Source organism: Passer montanus, unplaced genomic scaffold (assembly GCF_014805655.1).
Source record: "Passer montanus isolate IOZ18808 unplaced genomic scaffold, ASM1480565v1 scaffold70, whole genome shotgun sequence".
NCBI lineage: Eukaryota > Metazoa > Chordata > Aves > Passeriformes > Passeridae > Passer > Passer montanus.
This window is the reverse complement of record NW_024372148.1, coordinates 2,155,589-2,179,770: the sequence shown is the minus strand read 5'-3', so window position 1 is coordinate 2,179,770 and position 24,182 is coordinate 2,155,589. Positions and strand designations below refer to the sequence as shown.

Genomic DNA, 24,182 nt, shown 5'->3' with positions numbered 1-24,182 from the left:
CCCGCGGCCGCCCCGGTGGTGCGGGGGGCCGCTCCCGGCGCCCCGCGGCCGGTGGCGCCCAAGGGGCCGCCCGCGGCCACCCTCCAGTTGCCAGCCAACTTGCAGCTGCCCCCAGGTGAGTGATCCCTGCCGGGCTGCCCCAGCTGCGGGCATGTCCCGTGTCGCGACTCAGCCGGCATGTCGCGGTCGTCGCTGCCGGGGGGCAGGACGGAGCCCGCCGCGCTGCCCTTGCTGCTGGGACGAGCCGTGGCGAAGGACGGGCAGGGCGCGGGGGTGGCCGTGCTGTGGTGGCGGTGTGTGCTTCGGGCTGCTTGTCTGCCCCAAACTTCTGGGAACCGGCGTGTGCGTGTGCCTTGCGGGGCATGGGCAGTGGGACTGGGTTCAGTCGGGTAGCGCTGGGGATGCTTACAGCCTGCCTCGAGGATGGATCTGGAAGTCTCTGGATAAAGGCAGCTTCTTACTTTGCTGGACAGCACGAAGAGCAGGAGAAGTAACCAAAAACTCAGCGGCCAAGTTCCCCGTGTATGTGACTCGAAAAAGACTGCTCGAGGCTGTAGCGGAACTCGGATGAAGGAGTGTCTCGGGGCGGGGGTGCGAGCGTGGCTTGGCGGCTGCAGGGCGGCTCCGCAGCTCACCGGGCGGGCCCGGCTGCCCGCGCTCCCTCCGGCCGGGCGGGCCCGCGGGAGTTCGTGTCACCGGCACAACCAGGCCGGTGCGACTGTGGATGCAGCTGAATACTGCCGTGCCTAAGGAGGACAGAGTTGAAAGTTCATTACGTGTTGCTCCTTGAAACCCTTTTTTTCTACCCTCTGTGGGAAACATAAGAGTTCGGAGAGATGCCGTCCTTGCAGATGTTCTTCCTATAACAGCAGTGAAAATATTTATGTAGGAGTTGCACAATACTGATACAGACATCTTAATACTTTGGATGGCAACAGAGGATTAGCCGGGCTTCCACCTGCACTTTCTCTTCAGAGGGAGAAGGTGCTGTTGGTTCTGAACTTCCCGCTTCTCCCTGTTGGCCTGTATTTAAGTGGTTTTTTTGTGGTCTTTTTCTTAAGTGACTTTGCTTTCATTGGTTTTGGTCTTGCTCTATTGAGACCCCAAGATATGTAATGACTTCATTGCTATTTGAGGCTATAATTATTTCCTGCCAGGACAGTTCTGTTGGAGCATCTGTTGCAATTACTTTCAGGTTGGATATTGCTGAAAAGGATGACTGGCTTTACAGTAATCCCTGTGCTGGTAGTGCACATTTGCTTTTCTTTTCCTTTGCTCTTTTTTTTTTTTTTTAAACGTCAATGTCTTTATCAAAGACATGCACCTCCCAGGGAAATACATAATGCTAATTTTAAAAAAAAGTCTGTAGTCAGTCAGTTTCACTGTAGATTTCCCAGTTTTTTTTTTTTTTTTTAAGTGACTTTGCTTTCATTGGTTTTGGTCTTGCTCTATTGAGACCCCAAGATATGTAATGACTTCATTGCTATTTGAGGCTATAATTATTTCCTGCCAGGACAGTTCTGTTGTTGGAGCATCTGTTGCAATTAGTTTCAGGTTGGATATTGCTGAAAAGGATGACTGGCTTTACAGTAATCCCTGTGCTGGTAGTGCACATTTGCTTTTCTTTTCCTTTGCTCTTTTTTTTTTTTTTTTAATGCCAATGTCTTTATCAAAGACATGCACCTCCCAGGGAAATATATAATGCTAATTTTAAAAAAAAAGTCTGTAGTCAGTCGGTTTCACTGTAGATTTCCCATCACTCATGATGCTGTAATGTCTGGGTAGTCAGCAGTCAAGGATGAGTTTAAATCCTTGCCAACTTTCCTCTGAAATGAACCTAATGGAAATATACTAACTTCTTGTAGGAGGGATTCCTAAGTATTCAGGTTTTGTATCTAATACTTTAAACACCTTTCTGTGAAGGTGGATGATCATGTGAGTTGCCTGTGGTTCGGGAACTACAAGTTAGCAAAACTTACAAGGTTTTTGTAGTGGCTTAAGTTTGACTGCATCCAGGTATACTGTTGAATGTCATCTGACTTGTGTTGTGGTAGGAAGCAGATGTGACAAAAGTAGTATTACCCCTCCGTTGCATCAGCTTGTTTTCCTTGCTCCTGGGACAATGCAGTCTTTGTATCAGAAGTACAGAGGTGCTGGTACTCTGCAGCATTGTAAATAAAAATAGCTGTGTGGACTTCAGTGCTTCAGAAGAAACTGGACGCTGTCGGATTTCAGATGGATCAGTGTTTCAGGGAAACTTGTCTATGTAATTGTTGCAAGGTTATATAAAAATGCATTCTGTCTTGAAATGGTGTTAGTACTTTACCTCTGTCTCCTAGGTGGATTCAATTTTTAATTAATAATAAAAAATGCAAGATGGATAGCATAAAGCTACAAGTCTTAGCAGCATTAAGCAAAAGAAGTAGAATAAACCACCAAATTCCTAGGCTTGAAAAGTTTTTTATTTCAAATAAACTGCCAAATCTAGCCATACAGGGTAAAATACAAAAGGGAGGATGCACTTAGATTTAAAATCATGGCATTCATCTTTTGTGGCACCTGTTGAGAAAAATGCATACAGAAAACATCCTTCCTTTGAGTTTCAAAGGGAAGTATTTGAGGTGGCTTGTTCTGAGGAAGGCTGGACAGCACTGCCCTTACTGATCATGCTGAGTGTGTGATGAACTGATTGTGCCCAGAGTGGGCACTGCTTCCACAGCACTGCAGTCTGGGGAAGGAAGGGCACCAGTGGAGTTGTGTTTACCTCTGTGACCTGGAGGGCAGTGGAGGTTCATGGAAATCTGGGCTTTATGCTGTTCTTTCTCTACCTCACCCTTCCTCTTGCTCAGCATAAAGCCAGGAGTTGGGAAAAGCAGAGGAGTAGCTAATGACTGACTCCTCATGTCCCTGAGCACAGATTGCCCATCTGCCAAGTGCCTCTTTTTGTCTGATTGCCCAGCAAAGACCACTGAGCTTTGCAAGTTCTCTTGGTCTTGAAGGACTCAGGCTCGCTCATGAGTAGCAAGGGTTTTTCATCACCTTCCTATGATTTTCTCTACAAAGTGCTGGTTTTCAGCAGAGCAGCCAGCTGTCAGAGCAGTGCTGCAGATCCCCAAGGCCATCCTCCTGCTCCAGTCCATCCCTGGCTGACCACCACTGGAAGCTTGAGCATGCAGTAGGACTCCAGCTGGAGTCTGATTTCAGGGATGAGTTTGGTCTTCTTATCGTGCACACCATCAGCTCTCACACTCAATGGCTGGGCTGTATCCTCCCAAATGAAGGGGATTTGATCTACCAAAGGGACCTTTCCTCAGCTGCCCTCTTTGCTGACAAGGGCAGCGAGGGCTAGCAGCATTTCAGAAGGCTTTGCACGTAGCAGTCTGGGTCTGCAGAGAGCAGAGCGGCGTGGTGAGCGCAGTGCTGCCTCAGTCCTGAGCTCCATGTGGCCTGTGCTGATGCGTACACACCTGCAAAAGTCTTGTGTCATGGACCATCTGCTTAACAAGAAATTGTGTCCTTGGTTAACCTGAGCTTAATGGGGGGGAGAAATGGATAGGCTGTGCTATTAGACAGGAGGAATTAATTGGGAAGGGGAAGGAGAGACAAAGGGCCGTGACAAATGTCTGTAGTTCTCCTTAGTGTATTTGGGCCCTCCATCTGCTTAACAAGAAATTGTGTCCTTGGTTAACCTGAGCTTAATGGGGGGAGAAATGGATGGGCTGTGCTATTAGACAGGAGGATTTAAGTGGGAAGGGGAAGGAGAGACAAAGGGCCATGACAAATGTCTGTAGTTCTCCTTAGTGTCTTTGGGCCCCACACTGCTTTGGAGAAGTGGAGAGTAGAAAAAGAGCATAAAAACAACAAAATGAGTGTTGTTTCTTGGTTTTGTTTACTTTTCTTGAACTTAGGTTTTTGTCACTTCTGTGTCTGTACTTTCTGTCTATCCCTGGCCCTGCAGTGCTCATAACAAACAGGTGTTGAAAGGACAATTAGTAGATAAATCTGCTTCTCTGCTGATAGGATGAAAAAGGACAGAACTGAACCAGATGCCAGGGATCCTCCATTGTTACCTTCAATTCGCTTAGAGCAGGAAAATTCTTTGAAAACCTCACCTCATGCCACTGTGGCAACAGCTGCCATCACTCTCCACTGTAGCATTGGCTGCCTCTGGTGTGTGTATTTCTGTTTTATGCTTTCCATTACTGCTAACACCAGTGGGGCTGAGCAAGCACAATGTCAGCAAAGAAAAGGTGCCCTGAATGTACTGTAATTTCACTACCAGTGACATTACAGCACACTCAGGTGGTGCAAGGCATGGTCTCCGTGTAAGGTTTCCTTCGCACCTGGCTTAGAGGGAAACAGCAGCAAGTTCAGCTTCTTGGTTTCTGTTTGCAGCTCAGTTGTCTTTGCTTGGATGTTTTGCCTCGTCTGTGGCAGGTTTTCCACTGCCTGCAGCTTATCTAGGCTGATAGTGGGTAACTTCAGAAAGCAGAGCCACTGTTTGTGTCAGGTGCCTGGGCTGTGTGGCATGAAGTAGGCAGGCAGCATGTGGACTCCTGTGGGTGGGAAGGAGAGAGCCGGTGTGGGTATTCCAAAACTGCAGTGGGGTGGTATGGAGCCTGGTCTTGCTGAGTTTCTCTTAATTGTCTGTAGAACAAGGTAGGTAACCTGAAGAGGTAAGGGCTGATAAGCATCTGGATGCTGCTGCCTTCTGCTTTCCAAGTTGACCTAATAGGTCTCATGCAGAGTGCTGTGAATCTCCCTCGTTATGTTCTATTGTTGTTTTTCAGTGGTAAAACCATGAGGAGTTGGATATTTTCATATCTGTGTCTGGTCCATCGCTTTGGAACAGGAGGAAACACTGATTTAAAAATACTTCTTAATTTATATTATGTTTGAGTAGGAGTAGGCTATCTAAAGACTTCTTGTTTCAACAGGCAGAAAACTGTAGAAATTCCTTTAAAGTATGCAGTTTCTGGTTGTTGGTAATCCCATGAAGTCTGAGCATAGTACTTGTGCTTAGACCAGTAGGGGCTAAATAATCGGTGCTTGTAATTTTTTGTATCCCAATAACAACATCTGTTTAGCAGGCTTCTGGGAATGGATTCTCTGCAAGCTTCTCTCTTCACAGTAGGTGACACTGATCAACATTTTTTTCTCCTGAGGAGGGGTGAACAAAGCTTTGGCGGGCTTGAAGAACTAAGTCAAACTTAGATAATAGGGAGGAAATGTGTTGTGCTGGAACTAGTTGAAATTTCAGCTGCAGTGTAGGACTTGATTTTGCTTTCAGGACTGAGTGTGTCTAGCAAAATAATGCCTTCAAATGATTAAATGCACAGCCATGTGGGAATTAAGATTTAAATCTTGGCAGAAGATGCAAAGCTAATGTCTAGATTTATGGTTTTCCAACACACAGGAAAAAAAATAGATGCATTCTGAATACTGAAGCATGGAAATGTGATGCTCAGTAAAACTAATGTTAAATGCTGTTCGGATTTTACAGTCGATTGGAGTGTATTGCAAAGAATTACAGCTACAGTTTGGTGAACAGTAAACTCTTTTTAATCCTTAGAAGAGAGAGAACATGAGCATGACTTGTGTTGCTTTTGCAGTATTTAAAGGACCTTTCAGCTTGTAGCGGTAAAAATAGCATACTCACACAAGTGACAGCTGGAGGAAATACTAATTATGTTTCAGTATTCTTTTCCCAAAGATGCTGGTAAAATCCAGGTAAGCTCATGTGTTGTTATTTTGAGTAGTAACCATATCAGGTTTTTAAAGTAATTTTAGAGAACCAGGTATTTGTTATGCCACTTGACTGGAGTCTGTGCTGTGCCTAGTGGGTAGGATTATATTTACAGATATGTGTATGCAGGTTTTTTTATGTAAAAAGCAGCGCTTTTGATAACTATCAAAGATGAAGAATTAGTACAGCTTTAACCATTTAGACAATAGCAAAAGGCAAATACTTTTTTGAGAATTCTCTTGGCATTTTCTGAAAATTGATGGTGTCAGAAGAAAACCAGGTGTAATTTGCAAAATGGAGAAGATCACCATAGATGTTTTTAAGTGTCTTACTATTCAGATTGTCAGGATTAAGGTCTGCTCTGCCATCTGGATCACCTTTAGAACAAAGTCCACTAACAGATCTTTTTCTCCAGTGTCTTGAGGAAATAGTCTCTGATTACAACTGAAGTGGGGTAAAAGTAGCAATAGATGGAAGATCCTTGTTGCTCATGAGGAAATCTAGGGTCTGTTAAGGCTGGAGGACTGGTGAAGCTCAGTGATCGTACTGTGCCATAAGAGCAGTCTGATGATATGGTAACACTTAATTTTCATATCTAAAACAGAATATTTCATTAAACTCCTCATGTTTGCAGGCTTCTTCCAGAGCACACTTCCAGTATGGTGGTGGCAGAGGAGATGGTTTTTCTAGTACTGGCTGCTCCTAGGAGTTGCCTGGGAAATCAGAGTTCCTTGGGTGGATGTCCAGGCTGGAGCAGCAACTGGGTGAAACAGCATGCCCTGGTTGGCACAGTCCCTGAAGGCTTTCCCTGGCAGCTTGCCCAGTGGCAGTTGCCGCCTGTTCCCAGTGGAGCCCTGGGAGCCAGGTCCAGCTGACTGGTGGGTGGTGCATTCATTTCCAGGCAGTCTCAATGGGCAGCCAGTGCTCTCTGTTGAAGGGGGTTAGTGCACTCAGAACACCTTTATACATAGCTGGCATGCTAGGCAGTTCACAAATATCACAGAGTTTCCACAGTGACAGTTTCCACAATATCTGTGTAGACAGAAGTTAATGCTTCCCATGAAGGTTTTGCTGTCTTCTGCAATAATTTTTGTTTGCTCCGTCACACGTAGAGCAAGGTGGTGATCAGTGTTAAAATTCAGTGTTGATCCCTTGTTTGCAAGTGAAAAACCATCCAGCTGAGGAGTGAATTTGCACTTTTAGAAGTGGAATTCAACTTTATTCTGGTCCCCAGGTGAGCAATGAGGAAACAAATGTCCCATTGTAAAATTAATCTGAATTAACTGACTTGATTATCTTCTTACTTAAAGGAGACAGAGATTTAAAGGGGACTGATCTTGTCCTTTGTTAAAACACTACCAAGGCACCAATGATATTTTCAGCAACTCTTGTTTTAAAGTTAAGATTTGCCATTCAATATTTCAGCTTCAGATTTGTCTGTAACAGGTAGATGGCTGTTCCAGAAATGGCAAATGCAGGGTGTTGGCATACCTTCTGGTCCTTAGAAAGCTGTCTGCTGTATACATATGGCTGCAGTGTGCCAAGCGTATCACTTGCTGTTTGAAGAATTTCACTCCAGTGAGTACTAGGAGTACACAAGAGAATGTGGTATAGAGACTCAATGCTTCTTTCAGTGCAATAGGAATTGTCTTGAGAGTAAGGAAGTGTCACTTGGCTCCTTTGAGGTAGTATTTCACTGCCATCAGCTGAGTCCCCAACAAATATTTGAAGTTCCTGAATGAGGTAATTTGGGTCCCGGAGAATGCTCAAGTCAGATCATCTTAGCTGTAGACAGTCCTAGAACTGTCTGATTACTCAGATAGGAAAGCAACCCAGCCTCAAGGTGCAAAGTTGCAAACCACAAAGATGCGATGGGGAAATGGTGATGGGAAATGATCCCAGTTGCTGAAAGATGTGGCCCAAGGACAAGAGCTAGATGCTACCACAATATCAAATAAGGCTCTGCCTTTTGGTGCACAGTGTGGCTGGGAATCCCTGATGCCTACATACAATAAAAACAACATTTCTTGGGATTCAAATGTAATAAATACACTCTGAATCCAAATAGAAACAGTAGTGCTGTCTTGTAACTATGCCCAGAAAACCTATTGGTTGTGTCTTGTTGGTTGTACAGTTATACTTTTGCTTAGGAGTTGTACTATAACTGTAAAATGATGTGGATATAAATGTGTTCTCAAGGAAGGAAGCTCAACCGTGTGTGCAGTCGAGAAGAACTCTTTACACTGAAATGTGGGCCTGTGTTCTGTGAAAAGGCATCAGAAAATGTGAAAACTAAGGGGGCTGAGTTGCTAGACTGTTAAACAGATATCCATCTGGGCACCAAAACGCATTGATGAGCAGCTAGTCTCCAACAGCTTGGATAAGACTTGCTGGTTGAGCAGTGTGTGAAACTTGGCTTCAGATGTTTGCAGTTTTAGCACTTTGTGTCTAGTTCCTGGAGAAAGGGAGGGAGAGGGGACTTTGTTTACATTCTTGAGAAAGATGTGTGGTGTCCATTATTTCAGACTGTTTTAAACAATAGGACGCCAGAGTCTGATCCATCCTGCCTAGAAGAGAGAGCATCATCCCTTTCCTGGCTCCCTGCACTTGGAAAGTACCCTGTACTGGGTATCTCAGGAGCTGGTGCCTGCTGTTAGCACAGAAAGATGCTCAGCCAGAGAAAGGTTTGAGTTACTGGGAGCAAGCAGCCTTTGCTGGGAGTGCAAACTCCTTGAGCTGTTGGTGTGTACAAGGTGTTTGTTGTTTAAAACACTGCTCACAGCAACCCAGGGTATCTCAGGAGCTGGTGCCTGCTGTTAGCACAGAAAGATGCTCAGCCAGAGAAAGGTTTGAGTTACTGGGAGCAAGCAGCCTTTGCTGGGAGTGCAAACTCCTTGAGCTGTTGGTGTGTACAAGGTGGTTGTTTAAAACACTGCTCGCAGCAACCCACACAGTCTGAGAAACATTAATGCTGGTAGTGCTGTCAGCTGGACAGTGATGTCTGCAAGAAAGCTGGTCACTGGCTTTGAAAAGGTGAGATGTCAGACATCAGCCTTGAAAGTTGTATTCCAGAGTCTGCATGAACCTGCAGTGCAGTTTGTGCAGTTGGCAAAGATGCCATCAACATCTTTAAAGAACTTACAGGTATAAAGTTGTGTGTAGACTGTGTTCTGTTGTAGCATGAAAGAATATGGGCCTTATGCCCTTTGAATTTTTGTCCTGACATGGAAATTAATGATTTTCATATCCATGTGCAAAACAAGGTGTCTTTCATTGGAATTAAAAATCTGACATTTCATTGTGACTGTGCAATATCTACATGCTAGTCACTGGTCCTGAGCCATTGCTATGAAGACCCATTAGTTTAGCAAGCCTCCCTGGAACAAAGGGAAAGAGCACAGAGGGTGATTTCTGAGATATGTAATTATTTAGTTTGTGAAACAAAATGTGAATGGAATTAATTGGTTGAGGGCCAGGATGTGTGGTGAGTGATTCTGGTCGCTGCAATAGCAGTGCTTGATTGTGGATTGGGCATTGCTGAATTCTTGTTATATCAGCTAGAATCGACTTCCACAGGTTGGAATGATTTGCTGTATGGAGTAAAATGCTTTGTGGGTGTAGTGTAGATGCTGAACCACTTATCTTTATCCCATATAGTGTAGATGAGCCCTCTGTCCTGCTTATCTGGGAAATATGAGAACAATCACAGGTGCTTTTCCCAAGAAAAGCCTAAAACAAGCAATCTTTGACTTCACAAAAGATCTGTTGTCTGAAGTCAATTGTATTTTAAAATAGAAGTTAGAGATCATTATTAAGAGCCTGTGATGAGGTAGCTTGGTGTAGAGCCTCTAGATCATTGCTGTAGCTTCATTCCTAAAATAGTGAAAAGCACAGCTAGCTGTTGCCTCCAAATTGGGCTGTTGTCCTTGTTTTTTAATCTCCACTACATAATTTGCAGTAGACATCTAGGAAAATTCAAGTACTGAGTGAGGTTCCTAGAGAGTAAGTAGTCTTCCTGCATGCACTATAAACCATACTTCATCTAAAAACATTACATATCCTTCATATTAGAAGGATTATGTCAATCATATAGAAGTTAAGTTACTGTCTTTCCCAGTATTTCATTAACACTTTGTGCACTCTTTTTCAGCTAACCTACTGACATAATGCACCTTGATGTAATCGGTGCTGGAACACTCTACATCTCTAATAATGCCCTTTTTTGGTCTGTCTTACTCAGTCCTGTGGTGTATTTTTAAAAACATTTAAGTGACCTATTCTGTGGGGCTCAATAAGTGGAATTGAAGAGGAAAAAACAGGATTTTTTTCCTAAAGGATAGCTTTAGAGAGAAAAACTGTATGCTATCCTGTTGCATTGATGAGTAGTGTTTGTTATGTTATTTTCCAAGTTTTGAATGATCCTAAATAGTCAAAGGAACTTAAAACCGATATGCCCTTTCAATTGCCACTTAGTTTTCTATTAAAACATCCCCTTTAAAGCTTGGTTTTAGCTTGAAAGAACTTCCATAAAAGCTATCGCTTTGTTTTGAGTAGCTCAGTGAAAGAATGGGATTTGTTTAAGAACAGAGAGCTCTGACACATTACTGTTGTTCTAAAACATTTTTGTTGTTTAGTTACTGATTTGAGACCTGGAAGTCCCCATTTAGTCTTGTTTTTATAATTGGGTTTAAGTGTACTTTACTAAGATTGGCAACATACCTGATGAAGGCACTCTTGTTTTGAAATTAGCTAAATTTACACTTCTTTGAATGCAGCTTTTGTGACTTATGTTCTCTTAAATGGCTTTGGTCTCATTGTGGTTGGTTCTTGCTTGTATTTTATTTTAGGAGCAAAAGACTTCTCTTCATTTCCTCACGTTGTTCCCTAAGCAGCAGTTCCCAAGAGCTATTTGGTTGAGCAGTTGGGTTAGAAACCTTGTAATCAAAGTGGTGGCTTAACGTGACAACTTCAGCTTCACCTGTAGTAGCAGCATAAGGTGGATCTCCACTGGAGCGCAAATGCCAGCTGGTTCATCTCAGGAAATTCCTGAGGGAAGTTCCCCACCAGAAATGTCTCAGGCTTGTGGTGGAAGTTGCCCTTATGGTGGGATGCTTTTGCATCATAGGTGTTCAGTGCTGCTGGATGAAGCCCAGAGCTTCAGCTGGCTGCACAGGTTTGTGTTAACAACATTGTGGTTTCCTTAACACTATTCCCTGAAATACAGTGAAGCCCATGCAGGTGGCATAAACAGATCTCTGCCGTTATCCCACAGCTTGCTCATGTCTCCCGTGAGGTTTTGGTGCTTTCTAGTTAAAATGCAGAAGTATCCGGATGCTGCTAACCTGTGTTTCTTGGTTATTGGGCTGGGTGCTAAACCAAATTCAGAATAAGCTGGTTTTCCTTCACCAACGGTGTTGGGACAGTGAAAATTTGTGGCAGAGGGATCTCAAGTTTGCAAAATTAAATGAAATTAAATTCCATTAGAAGGCATATGATTTTCCATTGCTCACAGTGCTGTCATGTCTAAGTAGAGGCTGATCTGGGTGGGGGCTGCCAGAGCTTTGTAGGGCTGTTGACAGGCACTCCTCCTCAAAACAGGGTACCTGCAGCCCTGGTTCCAGGAGAAGGCAGGGCGCTGGGTGTGGATCTCAATGAGACCTCTTCAAGGTAAGAAAGTGTGGTTTGATAGAAGGTAAGAGAATAGAGACAAGTAGTGAAGGTAATCTGGCCCCTAAGGAGTTACAGCTGTGCTAATTATCAAGCATTAAGATCACGCCTGCTCTTAATAGGCCACAGCTGGATCCAATTAGGAGGGGTATTATAAAAGAGCAGGTTGGCTGGTCGAGAGGGGAGATGGAGTTTGTTGGCTGTGCTGGGAAGAAGGAGTCAGTGCTGTGCGGAGCTGCCCCTGAGAAATCTCCAAGAAGGTATGAAACCTTTGCAGCAAGATAACAACAAGAAAGTATAGCATGGCTCCTTCCGTGTAGCTTTGGAGGAAACTGAGTTGGGTTTTGGTTGTCAGGTACTTCCCCTCCAGCTCCCTTCACAGGGTTACAGCTGAAGAAAGGTGTGAAGAGAACAAATGGCTGAAACAGCTGATTGTGCTTAATCTGCCTTTTCAGCCAGTGTAGGAAAACCAAATAACTTTCCAAGGTATGTTTTTGGCAGGACAGGCAGAATATCTAAGGACAGAAGTCTCAATTTGTTGCAAAAAGGGTTGTTTTTTTTTTAATCTGCAGGAGACACATGAGTCCTCCAGTGAAGCATGTAAGAAGTAATCCCTGATGGTAACTGGTCACTTTGGTTTGAAAATAGGAACAGCTTTGTAGCCCCAAAGGGATTGTGCCTTGCTCTTCCTATCAAAGTGTGTGGATAGTGAGGAAGACATTCCTGTTCTGTGAAACAACTCCAGTAAAACTGTCAATGTTCTTGGAAGTGCAGCCCAAAAGAGGGCAGCTCTAGTGTTATGAGGTTGCTTCATAACTCTTCATTTACTACCATTGATGCTGGTATTTTGCTCAGATTGCCAATACCTTTTCTGTGTTTATATGCAGTGCTGAGAGGTGTTAGATGAAACTTCATGCTTCAGCTGTTCAGAGGTCCTGTGTTGTTTCTTATTTTGTCTCTTCCCCCATTTTCTTGTGGAGTTGCAGTGAGTGCAAGGCATGATCTGTTTTCACATTTATTTTGTGTTTGCCTTCTAGCGAATGTGAAAACAGCTCTTGATAAGAAGTACTATCTTTCCCCCCTGCCAAGTGAAGAATGTGGATTCTTGCACTTACCTTCATTTCTGATAGTAGCGTCTTGGTAGCTGCACGAGTTTGTTTATGTGACCTTTCTGTTGAGAGCCTCAAGGTTACCATCACCTGCTGTTCCCTCATTTCACACTTGTGCAGCTGTATAAAGTGTATGAGACTTCAGGCATTGGTTTTGAGAGCCATGGAACCTCTTCTTCTGGCATAAGAGACCTCCTGTGCCGCCTCTTGGAGTCTGCAAGGCATTGGTTTTGAGAGCCATGGAACCTCTTCTGGCATAAGAGACCTCCTATGCCGCCTCTTGGAGTCTGCGCTATTGACTGTAGTAGAGGGTTATTGCTTTTGTTTCCAGGCAGAAGGGGAGTATCAAAGTTGTGAAAAACTGTAATTAAATTGTAGCAAGGAGAGGTAAAAAAATAAGTGCTGTTTTCAACAGCTTTCAAAGTGTTCCAGGCAATTCATGTGTCAGTTTACTGTCCCTTTGTGACATTAGGTTGTAACTGCCCAGAGCTGTCTCTCATGCCACAAGATGTGGCTCTTCAGTGTGTGGAACTGTAGCTCTAACAGCTCTTTCAAATATGCCTTCAGCTTTATCTGTGCATCAGGCATCAATAGCATTAAGCCTGCAGAAGCAGTAGTTAGTAGATTGCCATAATACTGGTTTGGAGTTATGATTTTGCCAGTGTCACAAAGAGCTGCTGCCATGAAAATGTTACCATGCTGTATTAAAAATTTTGCCAAGTGGAACAAAGATAGGGAAATGATTGTTTGTTACTCTTAACTTATATTCAAGTAACAGGCATTATCATAATTGAATGTTTCAGTCATGGCTGTGGCCACTGAATTGGCCTTAGGTAACTTCTTCTGTGGCTGCTCTCACCAAGTTATTTTAATTCAGTAAGGAGGTCCTTGTGTTGCCTAGTCCTGTTGCTAGGGGTAAAGTTGCTTTATCTTTTAGGTTACATCCTTTTTGGGATCACTGCTGTCCTGCTCAAATGTAAAGGTGTTACTTGTTTACCTTTTCTTTTTGGAGATGTTAATGTATTTACATATGAACTGTATTGTATTTGCATAAACTTTCTAGCTCATTCGAGTAATTTCCTGTCAAGCAATTAGATTGTGCTGTCAACTCACCCCATTCAGGTGACTGGAGGATGGGATACTTTTCCAGCAGGGTCTCCATCTCTGTTGAATGCCAACTGAAAATGCAGAACAGTAATGCAAAACCAGTCCCAGCCCTGTAATCAAGTTGACTGGTATCAATTTGGTTTCTCAAATGCAGAAGTAGAAAATACACTTCTGATAATTTGACTTAACAGACAAATGTAATGAGTAGTGACAAAATATCCAAGTACATGAAAACTAACTCTTAATGAATTCCAAACCTCTAAAGGAATGAAATTATAAGTTTATATTTGCCTTCTCAAAGTAGTAGAGCTGTCAGTTACATTTTAAACCAGGATTATAAAAGAAAAGCTTAAAATCTCTAGGAGCAACACTTCTGCCATTCTGAATGTAGACTTAAAGCAGAGAGAAATGCTATTGCTAGCAAAATATGGTCAGCTTTCTCTCTTTCAGTGAAATCTGCATAAGCATGTGGTCTGAACAAGGGAAACAATGCCCTTTTCCTGGCTGACGATAAATTGTTTGCCATGAATCACTGTCTAAATGAGATGGCGTGAAAAGAAAATGAGAAATCTAATGTTTTCTAGAATTCCGGTTATTCATTGATTAAATTAAATGATCCATCTGTACCTAAATATAATTATAGTCAAGTCATCAGTGGAGGAGGAGAAAGCTGAGTTGTCAGATGGAGTTAACAGTGTTTTTCTGAATGTGCAACTGCCTTGTGCATCTGCCCCAAGTAGTAAAAGCTGCTTGAGAAAGGAAGGGATCATGTAGATGCTGCTCTTGCAGTTCTCAGCTTGTGTCTGCTATGTAAATGGCAATATGTTGATGTTACAGACTTTTATACCAGATTTTGTGTCGTCTTGCAATATCCTCTTACGCTTTTAGATGTGGAGGGTGAAAAGCTGTTTCTAAGCATGTGGTTATAGCTTGATTATTTAAAAAAACCCAAACTCAACAAAACCCAACTCAAACCCAACTCGTGGAGCTTGTGGCTTTTTCTGTTGTATGCATTTAAACTCAGACAGAAGCAGTGTTTTGGGTTGTATTGTGTGGTCATATTTTGTCAGCTTTCAGACTAACCAAGTAGTAAAAAGACTTTCATTACTGTCTTGTTTTACACTAGGAAAGATTGTAAGTGTGCATAGAATTCTGATCTGGTTTCAGATGTTGGATATCTTGTAAGAAAGTTTAATGCAGTCCTCCAGAAACATTGAGGTGTCTTATTTACATATCTGGATTCTCCTGTACCTCCTCCTTCCTTTTATTTGAAAGGTTGGTGTTAAGTGGGGGTGTTTGAGGATGGCGCTTTCAGTGCGGGACTTTGCAGCCGCTGGTGCTGGAAGCAAAGGAGGTGAGGCACCACAAAGGTAGGGTCCTCTGTAGCTCCCTTGAAGGACCTGACATGATACAGACCAAGTATCCAGCTGGCATTTTGTATTTTTGATTGTTTTGAATCCTCTCAATTTTTCAGAGGTGAGCCCTTATGGGAGGAGGGAGGAGGCTTTAGTAGCTGACTTTTTTTTCCTGAATTTAGTAGCTTTTTTTTTTTCTGCCTTTCTTTTTTAATTTTTTCCCACTGGAATCTCCCTATTTGGCTTCAAACTGCTTCAATAAAACCCTGGGTATTAATGCTTTTGGACACACCCTTGACAGAGGGACAGCTTCAAATACCTCAGTGACCTTGATTTTCAGGGGAGACCACTGCCTTCTTGATTGGGGAGGATGGTCTTGATACAGGTAGGTGAGCTGATACTAAACAGTTCTCACTACAGTTTTCTCTAAGCTGTGTTATCACCTCTAAGTGTGTGCCTAAGTGTTCAGAAACTGAACAGGCAACCAAGTGTGATAGTGGTGATGAATTTTGCAGTTGAAGAACTGCTTAAAATTAGTGCTAAAGTAATCCCAGAGTGTGTGTGTATTTTGTGTGTCTGTCTTTTTAATGTTCAGAATATCTTTTTGACTCAAATGGTGAACTGCTTTGCAATTTGCATCTTGTATGGACACCGTGTTTCAGTGTGGCCAGTGGTTAAGTTTTTCTCTTGAATTTAGGAATTATTTTCTGTCATAAGATGCATAGTAAAGCTGATGTGCACTTTATTCTTATATTTCTTGGCAGCTGTTCCTTGGAGTAATAAAGTAAATATTACATTATCAGTGCAGTCTAGCTATTTCTTCCACAGAAATACAGGAAAGCCATAATATAACTTAATTTCACAGTCTGTCTGTGTTTTTTTTTCAACAGGAACTGTTCTTATCAGAAGTAGTAATGGCCACCTGATGCTGGTATCTCAACAGTCAATAGCACAGAACCAGACACAAAATAACACAAGTGTGAGACCATCTGTGCCAACCAGCACACCTGCAATCAGAATATGTGCTGTGCAGGTAACTTCTCTCATAATTTTAGTTTGGCATAGCTATATGTTATGTAGTTATAGCAGGGTTTGCAAATAAGTTGTGGAGGGTTAAATAAGCATTTTAACCCTTTCTGAGAGGGGTGATGGTGTTTGGTTTTGCACCAATAAACATCACTATGTGTTTTGCTTTCTTGCTTGGGGAAAAACTTGTGAGCTGTTACATATGGTAAGGTAAAGGCCAAATTTGTCAACTCCTCTCTGATGGTGATGATGATGTAAACCATTTTAAGAAGAAAATGCCAGCCAAAATTGTCTCAGTGGTTACTGCAAGTATCTAAAACCTTGTGATCCTCTGTTGGGATATTTCTCCAAAGCTGAATAAAGCTGAGGACCTTTCTCATGTCCCTAGGGTGTTCCTCTTTCCCTGAACTCTGCTGGCTTTTTGCTTCCATCTTTTGTAGTGTGGTCAGCGTGCAAGAGTGAGGAGCTGCATAAAAGTAACAATTTACCTAGTTCTTTAACAATTTTATTCTGATTATGCATTATCTCTAAATGTCTCTGCATCTGTTATTGAATATTAAAGTGGTAGACAAAGAGCTTTGTTGAGTAGTGTTTAAATTATATGGACTTTGTGAATGATGACTGTATTGTTACTGTAAGAGGATGTCTCAGTTTGTATCTGACCCCAACTTCAATGTCTGTTTTGTCAAGAGCTTTGTTGAGTAGTGTTTAAATTATATGGACTTTGTGAATGATGCCTGTATTGTTACTGTAAGAGGATGTGTCTCAGTTTGTATCTGACCCCAGCTTCAATGTCTGTTTTGTGATTGACTTGTCTGACAACTGTTCTCTGCCCATGTGTAATTATTTTTTATTTTTATTTTTTCCAAGAATTCTGGCACACAGTTAGTAAAGAAAATAGCAGCTGCTCCTGTGAAAACGTTATCTCAAACAACAAATGCTGTGGTTTCTACTGTTCAGACACCTGCTGTAATACAGGTACTTTGCAAGCTTTATAGTATGGTGGAATAAGTGACAGAACTAGAGAAAATATGGATGCATTCTTGTTATTTCTAACTGTAACCTGGTTTTCAGTAAGCTTAGTAACCTTTGTCCTCATAACAAATTCTTTCCCAAATCTGTTTTTTTAAATGCATAATTTAATTAGGCTTCTGTCAGCAAGTGTCAGATAATCTTAGCCCACTACAGTAGAAAGCACATGAACAATGAATAAAATAAATAGTTCAGAGAGCCATTATCAGTGCTTTTGTACGCTGTGACAGAGCTCCTTCAGTCTCTTGCTAAATCTTCTCTGGGAGATGTGCTCCTGTTGGGGTCCCTGATTCCTTAGTGGGGAAAAAGGTATACCTGAGGAGATGTTGAGGAGAAAATGAGCTGTCTGCACCAATCAGGCTGTTTTTCATGTGTATGATGTTTTTCCCCCTCCTTATAAACTGAAGGAAGGTCACAGCTAAGACCTGTTCTCTAATTGAGTGTGGCAGATGGGTTCCACAGGTACAGCTGTAAATAGGCAGTGGTTGAAAATGCCTCATTATTTTCAAGTAGTATTTTTGTCTTATTTCCTAGGTCTTCCTTTGCTTTTTTTCTAGAGAAAAATGTTGTAGCTGTCTTCTGAAGAGGGTTTTTTACCACCTGCAGAGTATGAGGGTTTTCCTACATATGGTTCATCCTCTGTTCTTGGGGACCAGACTTCTGGATATGCATGTGGAATTAAAAGAAATCTACATTTTTCTGCAGATAGTATGTTCTGTTTATAATCTAGAGGAGAAATCATGAAGAAGTCTGGCTTGTACTTGTATTTTGTGACAGGACTTCAAAGGAGACTGAGCTGTATCAGTTGACAAAACACTCAGTAAATGAGCAAGATCAGTCATTCAAAAAAACATGCTGGATATATGTTCTTGACCCTGAGGGTGTTTGCAGGGTTGGGGGATGTGTGTGCTGACAGTGGTAACAGTCTGACTAACAAGTTCATCCTTCTGCAGTTCTTCTGTATCAGCAGCTGAACACTACTCACACTCTGTGCTCTTTTTTCACTTCCCTCTCACTACAGATGGATAATGTTGGGGCTAAAGTGGAAAACCCAGAGGTCTCTCTTAATACATTTTCTGTTTTGCTCAGAATGGAAACAGTGTATGCTTTGTGTCTAAATACAGTAATGGATATTCCTCATTTTTGTTTTGGAATACTACCTTGCAAACCCTGTGTTTGTGATCTCTGCATAGAGGTCTTTAGGATATAAAAACAATAGTTATCTACTATACTGCCCTTGCACTGGGGAAAAGAGATGAAGGTCATCCATCATCTGATGGATGAAGTTGCATGCATCCTTGCACTTTCATGTGGTAAACACTGAGATTCATCATGCTATTAACTTCTGTTTTTAAAACTTTTATCTGCCTTTGGCTTGGTTTTTCTGTACTTTAATTCAGTTTTGATGTAGTCTATTGAACTTGTGTTCTTCTGAGATATATAAAGACATAGAATTGGAGTATTTTTTGTAAGCTGAGGGTTTTTTTCCCCCCACTGTAGAAACTGGAACACTTGTAATGAGCTGTAGGGCTGGATTTAAACAGCAGGGATGATGACTCTAAGAAAACATAATAGAGCTGTTTTGTTTGGAGTGGCTTCCTTGAAGCCCCTCTGTTTTGCAGAAGATTTCAAAGCCCTCTGTACGAGCTCCTTGTACAATGAAGAGTAAACCGATGCAATATGGATACATCTTGCCATCATGTGGTCACGTTGCTCCTCACCCTGGGGTGGACAAGAGAAGAGTGCTGAAAAGGGAGTCATTGCGAAAAGTTGATGGAACCATCTGGAGAGAGGATGGCAGAGCCCTTGAGTCTGATTTCCTTGGCAGCAATTCATTCTACAGTCTTAAAATAACTTCCTGATCTTAGTCTCAATAATTTTTGAGGTCACAGGAGAGGAGTGTGGTGTGGAAGTATGATGTCACCACAGAAAGTGGTGGAGAGTGGAGAAGAAATAATATTTGGCTTGGTTTTGCATCTCCAATCTTTTGTGAAATACAAGTTGGAACGCTCTCTGCAAAACTCTGTAGGTACTGACTGCAGGATTATTCTCCTCATCAACGACAATATTTCCCTTTTCTAACATTCCTGAATGTTTAAGCTCTGAGGTTAGACAAAATTACCTGCACATTCTTATTTTTCACCTGTTTCCCAGATGGGGTAACAAAGCTGCAAAGTGTCTAATTAGCATCATGCTGGGGCACTTTCATTTAGATGCAGAGCACTTCTGTTGAAATGACTTCAAAATATGCAGGATTAATGCCATTTTTTTGTGGTGACCGTTTCTCTGTTGCTCAAAGTGAGAATGAGAATTGTCAGTAGCGAAAAAGGTTGATGGCACATGGCAGAAATTAATTCCCAGATATTCATTTTCCTGGGAAAAGGGTCCAGCAGACTTCCTGTTGTTTCCTCTCTCAGCTGATAAAATGCTGTTCTAGTTTTGATGTGTAAGCATGCTGGAATTTGCAAGAGATCAGCTCCTGTTTTCGACTTTTAAAAGCCCAGGGCATTGCAGCTTGGCAGATCTGCACTGTGTCCCCTTCCGTCTTCCTCCTGCCCATCTGTTTGTGGGATTCTTGTGCCCAGTTTGCCTCCCTGTGGTCTCAGAGCTGTTGAGCCTCATCCTTGGAAGAGGCAGCGGTGGTGGCAAAGATCCTGCAGAGAGCTATTAAAGTGTTACCGACAGTGGGAGCCCAAGCTAGAAAGCTTTCTGGTACCTGCCTGCTGCTTTCATGTCAAGCTGGCAGCAGCTTGGAGAGGGGAGGACACCCACCCAGAAAAGAGAAGTTGTAAATATATGACAAAAGCACATGTCAAGCTGGCAGCAGCTTGGAGAGGGGAGGACACCCACCCAGAAAAGTTGTAAATATATGACAAAAGCGTTATGGTTTTGCTTTAACTTTAAAAGTTTGTTCATTAATTTTCCCTATCCTGAAATACTATTTTACGTGATGTCTGTCCCAGTTTTTTTTTTAGTTTTTGTTTTATACATGGTAGGGTAATTAGACTCCTGTCTAATTCTCTTATGATTGATGCAATTAGCCAGTGTTAGTTGTGCCTCTTTCACTAAGCTGGGGTGCTTAAACGTGTTAAGAGTCAGTGAAAGCCATTACATTGTGCAGATCTGAACCTAAAATTTGGACTACAAAACCAGACTTTCCCTTCCTCTTCACAGGCTTGGAGGAAAGATGACACCCAACTTTAGGTTTCAGGTGTTATCTGGAACTCTACCTGTGGGTTCCCTCTGGCTTTTCAGTTTTTAATTTGAGGAATCAAAAGTAGTGGGGTTTTGCATGGGCAGATTCTTTTATTCATGTTGTATTCTGTTGTATCAAATGAACTGTGTTGGTGTTTTGGGTATGGTTTGTTTGTTTGTTCTCTTTAAAATCTGAAGTAGAAATACTTCAGTTTAGTGGGTTTTAGATTTAGCCTAGTTTGCAAAGAAGTGAGGTATTTTTTCCTAAACCTTAATTACTCTTCTGTTGCTGGAGCTTCTGAATCTTTTGGTAAATTATAATGAGCTTTTAAAAAGAGGTTTCAAAATAACTGGATTTTGTGAGGATTTCTGTCAGGGCAGAGGAGAAGGAGATCCAAATTGCTACCCACGAGGAAAAAGCAGGAAGAACTTGTTAGATCCATTTGCTGAGCTGGCTGCTTCTGCTGGCACTTGCATCCTTCCAAAGTCGGCATGATGTCTTTTGCCTACTCTGTGTGTGATAGGAAAAGCAAGGAGTGTTGCAATTGGGAGAGGAGCTTCAGGGCAAGACTGGAACATAAATAATGACTTATGGTTCTGCTTGTCTTCAGAATGGTATCACCTGGCTTAGCATTGTCCAAAATCCATTAGTCTTCGACTGTAGGAGCCTGGCAAAGTTAATATATTGGTTTCTTCAAGACAATTTTATCTTCCTCTCTTCCTTCAAAGTTGCAGGCAGTGCTTTGGTCTGGATATGCCTCTGTAATTTCTTCCCCCCATCCTTCATTTTTAAATAGAATTATGGCGTGGCTGTCACTTACCATCTTAATTAGAGCCTCCCAAAGCAAATTAATCTAAACTCTAAAAACAAGGAGACGAATTGTTTATGTTTCAGATGGCAGTGTGGAGGGAAGCTGCTACCTTATATGCTAGCAAAATCCAGGGAGGTTGCTGCCTTATATGCTAGCAGAATCGAGTATGTTTGTCACGTTGTTCCTTGGTTAAAAAGTGTTAATTTTTCTCTTCAGCCAGCAGCTGCAACAGCTAGTGTTACTACAGTTACTGCTGTAAAGCCTTTGAGTACTGGAACACCTGTAAAACTTCCAGTTACAGGACCACCTGCACAAGCTATCTCCCAAAAGGCAGTCTCTGTGAAAGCAGAGGGCACAACAGTAGCACAGACCAGCGCTTCTACAGTAAGGAAAAAAAAGTTTTTAATTAAAAATTAACATTCTGTATGTTCATCAGAGGTTGAAGAGTCAGTGCAACATCTAACAGTCTTCTCTTTATTTCCACACTAGGAGATGCTAGAGAATGTGAAGAAATGCAAGAATTTTCTTGCTACACTAGTGAAATTGGCGTCTAGCGGACCTCAAGCCCCTGAGATGGGGCAGAATGTGAAGAATCTGGTGCAAAACCTACTGGTGAGACTTCTTTTCCAAAACAAAGTCTGCATCATTTATGTATAGATTTTTGACATTTACTTTATCATTGTTTTGTTCCTGTTATTTTGTAGCTTTTTTTTTTTTTAACAGCTCAAGAGTTGGATTTGTGGCTGGGTGCATCTGACCCTTGTTAAATCTTACATTATAAATCTTATTTTAACTGAATCCCATGCTGTGTTACTTCCCCCCTCACATTTCTGTTTCACTTTATGCACACAGGTAACTGATAGCAGGAGGAGCTGGTAGTGTTAACACAGCTTCTGGGTCTTTTTTTTCATGTTAGTGTAGTTTTGAGTCCTCAGTAGCAAGAATCTGATGTGGAGGTCGCAGTGCAGCACTAAGTCCATACTACTGCTTTACTCCAAGACAGAACTGAGCAGTGGAACAGGAATCACATTATCAATAGCTTAAAACAGTAGGATGGAGCAAACAGTGTGGTGGCTGCCAAGCTCTCTCTCTTTGCAGGTGGCTTCCGTATGGTGCTTCGTGCTGTATCCCAGCACAGCTGGGTTTTCCTGGTAACGATTTCTCCTGCCACTTCTTGTCATGGCATTTGACCGCTGCTGCTGTGTTGTTGTTCCGCCGTAGCAGAAGGCTGTGTGCTGGTGGAGGGGGGTGGCTTTGCTGGTGGTACCAAAGGGCTTTTCAGTCTGGGAAGGTGTGATGTAGACAGGTGTAATTTCAGAGAGCAGATTGTTCGAAGAATGCAGCCTTGCAAAAATTTGATTCCTTAGCCTCTGTCCCTGCTGGACTATACGCCTTCCTTCTGTGGGAAAAATTGAGTTGTTCTTTCTTGTGCTTACAGTACGTGTTGTTTTTTGTTTTTCTTTCTTTTAAGAGCAGTTATTAAGAGATGTGAATACATTAACTGCACACGTGTTTGCTTTTTGTAGTAATTTAAAAATCTGCTACTCGGTATGTGTATGATTTAAATGCAAAACAAAGTGACTTTTTGTGTATGAGAGAAATGAGTAAATTGCAGCTGGGCAGCAAAATTATCCTTAAGGCAGTGTTTCATGAAGTGCATGTCAAGCACCCTGTATGTGTTGAGCCTTAGTGTGCCAAACCACTTGCATCTGTATCAGTGAGACCTCAGTGACCCATGTCTGCATCTCAGTGAGATCTAACAGGCAGCAGATCGAGTGGCTGAATGGGAGAGCTGCTGGAAGCTCTGTTTGTCTGCAAAAACACCGTCTTTAAAATCCCTGTTCTGGTTATGTAGCAACTTGGAACAGTTTCTCCAGAGATTAATATGGGTGAGAGGAGTAATTTCTCAGCAGAAATGGAGATTGGTGCTGCTCTTTGTATGTCTCTACCTTCTTGGAGAAGGTAATGATGACTCTGGGAGGGTGAGGGGGCAGCAGAGTCTGGGGCTTAGCCCTGTGTACAGGTGAGGGGTCTCAGAAGTTTGCTTCAGCTTCCCAAGCCCTTGGGTCAGGTGTTTGTGTTGGGACAGGCTGGAAAGCATTAAGAAAGGAAACAGTACCCTGCAATTCAGAGGACTGTTACCATGGGGGTATGCAGAAATGTTTTGATTGCTTTTGAAAGACTGTGTTAAATGTTCTATTATGCTGTGTGTGCAGAATTGTCTTACAAAAACTGCTAAGTTGTCATTAGTCTTCAATGCCTCTAAGTTTATTTTTATTCAGATAAACTATTGAAAGAAGTACTAGTAGTAGATTAAAATACATCTACATAACAATGAGATACTCAAAAGGATCTGTGTTGCTTAAACTTTTTTCTATCCCTTCACTTCAGTGACTGGGTGTGAACACCTTGTCCCTAAGTGTGTTAACTGCCTGTAGCTGAGGAAAGCGTAAACAACTGGACTAACATATGAACATTACAACATTATTCTATCCTAACTCCCCTTTTTTCTCTTTTTTAAATAAAGCAGGAAAAAAAACATTTGAGTACTGAAATGGAACAATGCCCTTATAATAAAAGTTGCCATGACCTTTTGATACATCTTGGGAGAAAAAGTGGGGTGGATTCAGCTATAACTTACTATTGTAATTATATTTTCCTCTTAGGAAGCAAAAATTGAACCAGAAGAATTTACAAAAAAGTTGTACACAGAGCTTAAGTCATCTCCACAACCATACTTAGTTCCTTTTCTCAAGGTAAGTGTCTGATTATGGATTTGTAGTATTTAGAGAGGGAAGAGAAGAGGACCAGAAGAGAAAAGAGTTGGGGCATTCAAATTTGTTCAGGTCAGTTGAAGAATGGTGCTTAGGATACCTCTGTGACTGCTGTTCTTGGAAAGGCATTTCTTAAGGGGAAGAGGAGTTTTTGAGGAGTAATTTATGCTGTGTTCCGAATATTGTAGAGTAATTGCCCCTTAGGTGTTAGTGGAGAATAGTGTGTTGGAAGCTGTGCATTTGATCTACAGTAGAGCAGCTGTGTTAAGATGACCTCCTACTTTCTCATCAAAATTGTGGCAATTCTGAGTTCTAACTCAGAGGCTGACAGCAGTGGTGATGCACAAGCTTATGCCATG

General features: G+C 42.1%; 1 protein-coding gene across 1 annotated transcript in view; it reads left to right on the top strand.

Moving 5' to 3' along the window:
- The window catches only part of TAF4B (TATA-box binding protein associated factor 4b), a 72,887-nt gene continuing 48,705 nt past the window's right edge, over positions 1 to 24,182 (top strand). The window contains exons 1-6 of the mRNA XM_039730161.1: positions 1 to 115; positions 15,875 to 16,017; positions 16,881 to 16,988; positions 21,266 to 21,433; positions 21,539 to 21,661; positions 23,716 to 23,805. Of these exons, the coding sequence (XP_039586095.1) occupies positions 15,910 to 16,017; positions 16,881 to 16,988; positions 21,266 to 21,433; positions 21,539 to 21,661; positions 23,716 to 23,805 (597 nt within the window). The 5' untranslated portion in view covers positions 1 to 115; positions 15,875 to 15,909. The remainder of the gene's footprint in view (positions 116 to 15,874; positions 16,018 to 16,880; positions 16,989 to 21,265; positions 21,434 to 21,538; positions 21,662 to 23,715; positions 23,806 to 24,182) is intronic.